Source organism: Arachis duranensis, chromosome 10 (assembly GCF_000817695.3).
Source record: "Arachis duranensis cultivar V14167 chromosome 10, aradu.V14167.gnm2.J7QH, whole genome shotgun sequence".
Lineage (NCBI taxonomy): Eukaryota > Viridiplantae > Streptophyta > Magnoliopsida > Fabales > Fabaceae > Arachis > Arachis duranensis.
Genome location: NC_029781.3, coordinates 87,813,289 through 87,822,392, shown reverse-complemented (window position 1 = coordinate 87,822,392; position 9,104 = coordinate 87,813,289). Strand labels below are relative to the sequence as shown.

General features: G+C 31.7%; 1 protein-coding gene across 1 annotated transcript; it reads right to left on the bottom strand.

The window, feature by feature from the left end:
• Window positions 1-5,044: 5,044 nt before the first annotated feature.
• LOC107470688 (protein FAR-RED IMPAIRED RESPONSE 1-like) lies at window positions 5,045-6,357 on the bottom strand. Its single transcript, XM_016090098.1, has 4 exons — window positions 6,148-6,357; window positions 5,550-5,970; window positions 5,237-5,507; window positions 5,045-5,150 (listed from the first exon to the last, which is right to left on the bottom strand). Exons 1-4 carry the CDS (start codon window positions 6,355-6,357, stop codon window positions 5,045-5,047), a joined length of 1,008 nt encoding a protein of 335 aa, XP_015945584.1.
• Window positions 6,358-9,104: the final 2,747 nt, after the last annotated feature.

Genomic DNA, 9,104 nt, shown 5'->3' with positions numbered 1-9,104 from the left:
TTTGTATCAATTTGGATGTGTTTCAACAATTATTTGTATGCCATTTTGTAAATTTAGATGTGTTTAAGTAACTTCGTTTCTGTTATATTATATGGAGATAAAGTACATAGTGTGTGTAGTTATGAGCTCCAAGAAGAAGTTGTTGCTGATTGTGGAGCACCTAGCCCTGTGAGCAACGAAGAGCATCATGTTGTCAATGAATCGAGTGTAAAGTAAGTACATGTACCAATTATTGTTGTTTCAATCTAGGGATACAATATATACACTAGTATTTAAGCTGTTGTAATGTGGATTTCTTTGGATTGACTGTCCATCTTTTATTTGGAGAGTGCAAGACATCAAAGTGTTTAGATATAGTTGTATATTTCGGATCCCACGAAAGTGTGAATAATATGAAAAGCGGCGAGTTTGATCATGGAATACCCCAAGATGATGCTGAAGAGTGCAATAGGTTTTTCTCGAAACCCACATCTATCAATAGCACTCCACCAACGCCTGCTCCAGTTATAATCCCACCAGATTTTGATGAAGATGCAAAAGAGAAGGTGTATAGATGGGTAATAGATGATAGAAATTTGTTGGATGAAGTTATCATGTGGTACCGGACACATTATACGTTGGACCTAACACGAAGAGATCTGAAAATATTAAAAAGGAGGAAATGGGTCGATGGTCGGGTAAAAAATCTAACAAATAATAGCTATGTATATAGAATTTTAACCTACTTCTATTATCTTTTTTTGTTTTGCCTTTATGCTTTATGCATGTGCAGGTGATATAGTGCATGTGTGCACTCTTTAATGAGCTCCCAGCTAAGATGTTTCAAGAAAAATTCTACTGCATTAATCCAATGATATTGGTATGATGAACACATATCAATATTACTTTTTACTTGTGTTTACACCAATACACTTAGCAATACACTAATACGAACTAAATGTGTACAGGGGCTGTTATGACACCTATGAATGTTGAAAAATTTGAGGACAAAGACAACTCAGAGTATGTGGGATTAGCATAATGTTGGGGGAATGAGATTCGTCTGTTCAACAAGGTAGAGGCAGCCAAGAGACATACGGTATATGTTCAAACATATTACATCGAACAAGTATAAAGTTTTTTGTGCATTCATTTGTATCTTTGTAAGAGTATCAAAAAATAAAACCTGAGTATGATACAGTTTTTTGTACCCGTCTGCCTGGATAATCACTGGTGGTTTTATGCTTTTCATCCAAAAAGTACGACATTCTTTGCTCTTGACTCCCTATTTAGACCTCCTCTTACTGATCATAGGATGAAAGTGGATGAATATGCGGTAAGTATAAATACGGTTGATACAAATTTCAATCGTGTCCAATTAAGATCAATAACCAATTGCATCTGAATACTTTTGGTATGTCCTCTTATATACATGCCAAACTTATTGACGAGTTGGCCCAACTCACTTTTTCATGGTACAAAGTCCAGGACGAGGGCATAGGAAAGTCCTTTTATGTGGATGTTCTGATTCAACCAATCAAGTATGCTTCAATGTGATGTCTTATTTTATTGGCTATCAACACCAAATTAAATTGAAGCTTATTTGCTTTTCTCTTGATTAATAGTTATGACTGCGGAGTTTTTGTCATTAAATTCATGGACTCATGAGATCTAGAAACTCTTGATGTGGATGATTATGTTGTGCCAGTTTGGACAACGGTAGGTCATAGATCCATTTAAAATAATGTTTCTAATATTTTTTATGATATTATTGTTTGGTGACATTGAACATTAATGCATGCAGGAAGACATGGCTATAATGAGGAAGAAGTACCTACTAGACATCGTGCTTGATCCATGGAATGGTTATCTGAATACCGTGGAGGCTGTTGCCCATGCCGCTTTATGCCGTGCACCTCAAAGGAATAAAAGAAAAGAGTTGAGAGATTCTTGGACTGCACCAAACACTGCTGAGCTAACAAGAAGAGCAAAAGAGGCAGCATGCTGGAGGGCCAATAGGAGAAAAAGGAAAATATAGCACTGTGCAAATATAATTAGCTATTAAAATGGACATATTTTGCTCATTAATCTAGGAAATCATCTCTTTATTTTTTACGTTGTTAGAAAACTCAATTAGCCTTAGTTATTTTGCTATGTTTATCTTTTTTGTTAATTGTTCATGCATTGTGGATAAATTACACTTGGTTATAACAGGTAGAATCTTTTTCAAATGCCAACTAGATTGAGTTGCAACACATCCAAAACAATTTTCCATCTTTATCTCTTGCATAATATAAGAAATTATGTACAGAATTTGAGTAGTGTGTATGAACTTCATTCTCACAAAAAATTGTGTTCATAATTTAGTAGATGTTTGGAAACTAAAATAGGTAGAATTCAATTTATGTGATCTGAGATGAGTATAAAAATAAACTAGATTCAATTTGATACTGGTACGATTCAATTTACTTATTTTATTTTTATTACCAACATAAGAAACTTGGAAATTAAGTATAAGCAAAAGCCTTGAGACCTGATGTCCTCTAAAGGATTTGTCACGTGATTTTTTTTGGTTCCACAATGTATTAGTCATTTAATTGAGAAAGTAAGTATTTTTACAATTCCATTCAAATATAATTAGTTAATCTAGGATGTCATTTTTTATGTTGTTAGGAGACTCAATTAACCTTAATTATTTTGTTATGTTTATCTTTTTCATAATTGTTCATTCATTGTGCATAGATTACACTTGGTTACAGCAAGTTAAATTTTTTCCAATCGCTGACTAGATTGACTTGCAACACATCCAAAATCATATCCCATCTTTTAAATTGGTTCCTGAACACATCTAAAACTCATTCATTTGAACCAATGAATCTAGCCTTTGCAACTAGTAAGTAATATAACATAATTAAGGTCCTCTATATTAATTAAACAAATTGCCACTCCAAAAATGAGAAACATATCCTACCTTTTTACGACACATCAAAAGGATATTCTTGTTCTACAATAAAGAAATTGAACACATCAAAAATTCATAAATAGAAATGAAATTGTCAAAAAAAAAAAAACATCAAGATGCAGCCTAATATGAAATTGGGATTTGGAATATGTAGATACTGGAGTGGCTATTGCATGTGTTATCCTTTAGTCAATATTACTATAAGAATGCGCCTACAAACAAATACAACAAACTAATGTCAACAAAGAATGGATGAATACAACTTAATATATAAATAAAAAGTTCTCTGATGCAAAAATTTACATGAATAGAAGGGTTCTGGAACAAATTCAATAATGTTGTAAATCCCACCGAGCTTAGGGAATCTATTTGCATATTTGTTGCATGATGAAAATGTTCAGGGATACAAGAAAATGTGTTGTCGGTGAAACAGTCTGCTTCAATAGGAGTAAAATCCTGCATCCATATATGAATGATATTTAAATACAAAATTTACAACATACTCTCTAGCAATAAACACTAAAATAAACCTTAGGGTGTTTGCTAGTAGTAATGCGTCTCTTGGTGGCCTTGTTTAAATATGTCTCCTTCAATAGCTGCAACTTCCTGTACATCTGAAAATATATTAAATTCAACAGGCTCAACACATGAAAAATATAACCAAAGTAAGATAATTGTCTAAACCATGGCCGTCATAACTAACCTTTGGAGGTTTACTACTAGCTCGACGTTTCTTAGTACCATTCTTAATTTTTCGATCCACATTCGCCTCGAGTCTCTTGAAACTTGGATGCCCCCTAGGTACCACATGAGGAGGGCTTTGTAGAGCATTTAATCCATCAGGACACTCACTGGTGCGTACGCTTCCTGAATGTTTTGTCCGATGTTCGCTAAGTGCCACTTTAGCACTCGCAAAAGCAGATTGCAATATATCAGCCTCCTCCTTGTTATGGACAAAGTCCTGGGCAACATTGTAGAAGTCAACACAAAGTCCCCTAAATATATTCATGTTTTCATCAGAGTGCCGTGAGTCGTGACTACTTCTAATATGGGTGTGCTTACGATACACATTCTTACTCCACCAAGATAGTATATACGAGGAGTTCACCTTGTCAACCATACAATGGGATAAAACCGATAGGATGTGACAACAGAAGATACCATATGACTCAAACCTGAAGCAGTTGCACCTAACATGGTGCGAAATAGGACAAAACACAACTTCATACTCGCTGTAAATAGACATCCCCTTAATTATCTTTTATTGAGTCATTTCATAGAAGTATTGGTTGTCCTTCACTACCCTTGGAGACAGGTTACAGTCGCACTTTTTGATAAATTCGGCTTGATCATTGCGAAATATGCAGTTGGTGTACTCATATTGGAACTGCTTCTCAAAAGGAGAGTTCGATACACATGGGATCAGGCCCCTATTGTTTGCTGCATCACATTCCAACTCCTGCTGTTCCTTATCTGTAAGACAATTATCATACTGGTGCACAAATTGAATTAAACTGCTCCTTCACGTTAGGTTCTTATCAAAGAAAGCATGCATGCTCTCACTCCATTGTGTACTCCTGATGCCAGCCTAAAATTCATGCTCTAGAAAAATAGGGACCCGTATATTGCGAATATGAAAGATATCTGCATTTTGAAAGACATATTTGCTTTTAAAATAGTCACCTATGTTGTGCCACTAAAAATGAATGAAAGGATATTTATCATAAGTTCATTTTTTTTACAAAATCTAGGCAACACTTAAAACGACAAATAAACAGACCAATCAAGTTTTGGATGTGTATTCATACCATTAAGCCAGTTGTTGTCATGAAGGGTGTAGTCTTCGATGAAGTCATACCATGAACTTTCAAATGATTCTTGCGAACGAGATTCCCAAATAATCCCATGCATTGTAGCTTTAATTTCCTCATATCGGCTCAACTTTCCAAGTTTATGGGGTATCTTCCTCGTGATGTGCCAAATGCACAATCTATGCTTGGTGTTTGGCATGACATTTCGAATGGCTGTTGCCATGGCCCCGCATTGGTCAGTTAAGATTCCATCTGATATTTTTTCCATACATTTTATAAATATTTGCATGAGTCATTCAAAGGACTCAGTCTCTTCATTTCCCAATAAAGCACACCCGAAAAGACATGACCTTCTGTGGTGATTGACACCCACAAATGCTGCAACTGGCATCTCATACCTATAAAAAAATCAACACATGGCGTAATTAGTGAGCTCGTAAATTAATGAATCCTTAAAAAAAATAAACCAAGAGAAAGAAGTTACTTGTTGAGCTTGTATATGGTGTCAAATGACACCACGTCATCAAAATACTCGTAAGCAGTTCTTGATCGAGCATCCGCCCAAAATGCATGCTTGAGACTATTGTCACTATAGACACAAATGTCGTAAAAGAAATTCAGGTTCTGCTCTTTTATTCTGGTAAAATAGTCCAGCATCTCTTGTACATCAGTATCATCTCCATTGATTCGAAGTTTACCAGATATATAATTTCTAACATCCTTCTCAAGAAATTTCAGATTAGAACGACCACCAGCTTCATCAGCAAGCGCCTAAAAAGTCTTCGAAGGTCGTATACCAGCGTGGTCGTTGCGCTCAATGACATCCTTAACGTGCATGTAGAGTTTCCTATTTTTCTTAAACATCCATGACATACTAGGATCACACCGATGCATGTGAGCTAATTCTATCTTTGATAGTCTCCATTTTTCAAGCTCTGTGTCAAGTTTCATATAAATGCGAGCTTTATAGTGTACAGATGAGACTGTGTTTGACCTTTGGGTTACTGGATTCTTCTTTGTTCGGTATCCATCTCTATTGCACTGTATGGATTGGTTAATGAGTGTCCTTCTATTCTTGTCGAAGTTAGTGTTTCTTATATGAGGTTCGAATTCCACTTTATTGGCATAGTTGTAAAATTGGCGTGCTTCTTCGAGGGTTCCAAATAGCATCCCCACTTTTGGAATCTCCACATCAGAAATGGTGTGATGATTTATGACCTAAAAAAATAAAACATAATAACAAGGATTGTGGCACAAGAATGACAAAATAATACGTGCATACATATATATTTATAGTGCCATTGCTTGGATATTTGGATGTGCTCGAAAATATAACCTATAATTAGCATGCAGGTAAAAAAGTCGGCCATAAATATCAGAAGAATAAATTATTACATTATAAGAAATTCCAAAAGAAAAAATGTCAACTACGTCAGTCGTGCACTCAGTCTTTGTAGCAGAATTGCTTGAACTATTACAAATATTTATATCATCCATATCAATATCGGTATCAAATGAGTGAATTTCTTCTGGTGATGGCTGCGTGTTCAAGTCTATCACAAGTGCCCTGTTGATGTCTAAGATTATAAATAAAATAATGGTCATTATAATATTAGAAAAAGAAAAAATCGTAATTAATTAAAATATATGCAAATTAATAACTAAGTGTCTATTTGGTTAAACATTTTGAATCAGTAAAAACAAAAAAGTATCTTGTGCTATTTGATAGATTTTTGGATGTGTTCTAAAAATATTTTTAACCCGATTGTATTATTTTGTATGTATAATAAACTTACAAAATAAACTAATTTTAACCATTATCTAAAATACCAAACAATAACATCAATAAAAAAAAGCAAGATGAATAAATACTAATGTTCAAACAAGTAATAAAAATTCCAGCTAATACTATGATAATATATGTTAGATATTTTTTATTCATTGTAAAAAACTTAAATTAATTGTTGATTATAATAATTTTGAAAACGTTAATGTTCAAATAAGTATCGAAAAAATCTAATTAATAATTTAAATAATAAATATTAGATGTATTTTATCGAACAAAAAATCAAAAGATTAATTGTATTATTAACGTTTATATTTCAAAACTAGAATTTTACGATTTTGGATGTGTTTCAAAAATATTTTGTATATAACATCATACTATTAGATGTGTTATAATTGAAAAATAAAAATACAATTTTTATGATCATACCATCTACATCTTTTTACTTAAACTCTAGATTTTTTTTCGATTCTTTGTTCAAACTAATTAAGTACAAAATATTTTATTTGTAACAACTCTATTAATAAAATCAACTAAGATCAACCTTGTTCCAATTAAATAAGAATAGACTTTTTATGTTTATTTTTAAATATTATAAAAAATATTGAACATGATATTTCTTAACAAACTAATTAAGCACAGGTATGGAAGGTGGTGATACCTTTCACCGATGAAGACGAGAGGGTGCTTTAGCTGGCAGGTGGTGATACCTTTCACCAATGAAGACGTATTAGTGCTTCAGCTGAATGTGAAAAGTGACAACTTCAGGAGCAGATTCAAGGTACCTGTTTCTTTTCGAATTTAGTAATGCATTGTGAATGTTACGTAAAAAAAACAAATCGAATTTGTTATGTGAAGTTACGCAAAAGAAGCAAAGACATAATAACTAACTATGAAGTGTCTAAGAAATTAGAGAAATTTTGGTTTTTAATATTTAAATTAAGTTTATTTAGAGATATGTATCTAAAAAATAGGGATATGTTTTCATAAAAAAATAATTAAATATTAATAAAGGCTGATTAAAGGCTGATTAGTGTTGTACAAGTAACATTTTTCAAAGTATAATAATTCAACAAATAATTTTTTTAAAATAGATTTTTCATTCTCTTCGACAATGAGAAGAATTTATTTTTCCTTTGCTCTCTTCACCCTTCTATATTTTTCCTTCTTCTATTCTCTTACATGTTGGAATACTTGGATAAATCTCTCTACGGGATGGTAGCTTGATACTATAGGTTGCGGCGGAAAAATAATACCCTATGACAATAGCGACTGTCTTCCCTCTTTTAGAACCGATTCACTTGATAATCAGATTATTAGGATTTTCACAGATGTTCAGTACACCCTTCGCCAAGATGATACGAGACATACATACGCCATCAATATATCTATACTTGACGCCGATGGATCGCCATTTCCTGTGGTATCTAAAGATGGACAATAAAACTTGCACCATATTACCTAGATTATTTTTTTTATCAATAATAAATGTAGATTTTTTTAGGTAATTTTTGTAATGGGACTACATAAGGAGTACATAGTATGTAATAGATGTTTTTTTAAAAGGATTCTCTTCAACAATGAGAAGAACTTATTTTTTTCTCTCTTAATCCATTTAGTTCATCAAATCATCAACATCACAGCGTGAACAATTTAGAATATGAGATTTTCTTCGCATAGTATTTTTTTTCTTTTCTTTTTTCCTCTTTCTTCGTCTCATTAATTCTTTTTTTCTCATTTATTTTTTTGTCCTATTTCTTTTTTTCTTCCTCCTCTTTCATCATTATCATCATCATCATTGTCATCATCGACATTTTCTTTTGTATATACATTTTTTCTTGTTTTAATTTATCTTTTTTATTTATTTATTTGTTTGTATATTTTTAAAAAATTAAGAAAAAGAAGAATGAAAAAGAAAAACAGAACACAAAAGATAATAATTATTATGAATAACACCAAAATTTTTTATATAAAATATAAAAATAAAATAAAAATAACATCAAAATTTATTATATAAAAATTTTACCACGATAAACACAGAATTTGAATTAATTTTCACATATATGACAAGACAATTTGTTGTTTCGGACTTAAAGTATACAATTTAACTTTAAAATTTTTTTAGATCTTTTATTTTTAAAGTAAAATATAAGAAGATACATAAATTTTTTTGTATTAATAACAAAACATGAAAAAGAAGAAGAAGAATATGTTGGAAGAAAGAAAAGAAGATGAAATATGAAGAAAAAAAATAAAAGAAGAAGATATGTTGAAAAAAATTTCGATGCCATGGTTGAGAAATTTTGTTATTTTTAAAAAATTTTGGTGGTATTTTTGTTTCTGATAACTTTTAAGTAGTTAAGAAATTTTCTGTTACTGTTAAGAAATTTTAGTGTCAAAATTTAGAAATTTTTTCTATCAAGTTTAAAAAATTTCAGTGCTATCTTTTTAATAAATTATGTATAATTTAAAATTCTCATCTTATTTTTCTTCTTTTTTTATCTTCTCCTTCTCATTTCACTTTCTCTTAATTTTTTTTTGTTTTCACTTTTTCAATAAGAATAAA

Coding starts and splice junctions, on each gene's coding strand:
- LOC107470688 (XM_016090098.1), bottom strand. CDS start 6,357: ATGACCATTATTTTATTTATAATCTTAGACATCAACAGGGCACTTGTG. Junction 5,971..6,147: donor CTTTTGGAATTTCTTATAAT/GTAATAATTTAT, acceptor TTATTTTTTTAG/GTCATAAATCATCACACCAT. Junction 5,151..5,236: donor ACCATATACAAGCTCAACAA/GTAACTTCTTTC, acceptor ATTTTTTTATAG/GTATGAGATGCCAGTTGCAG.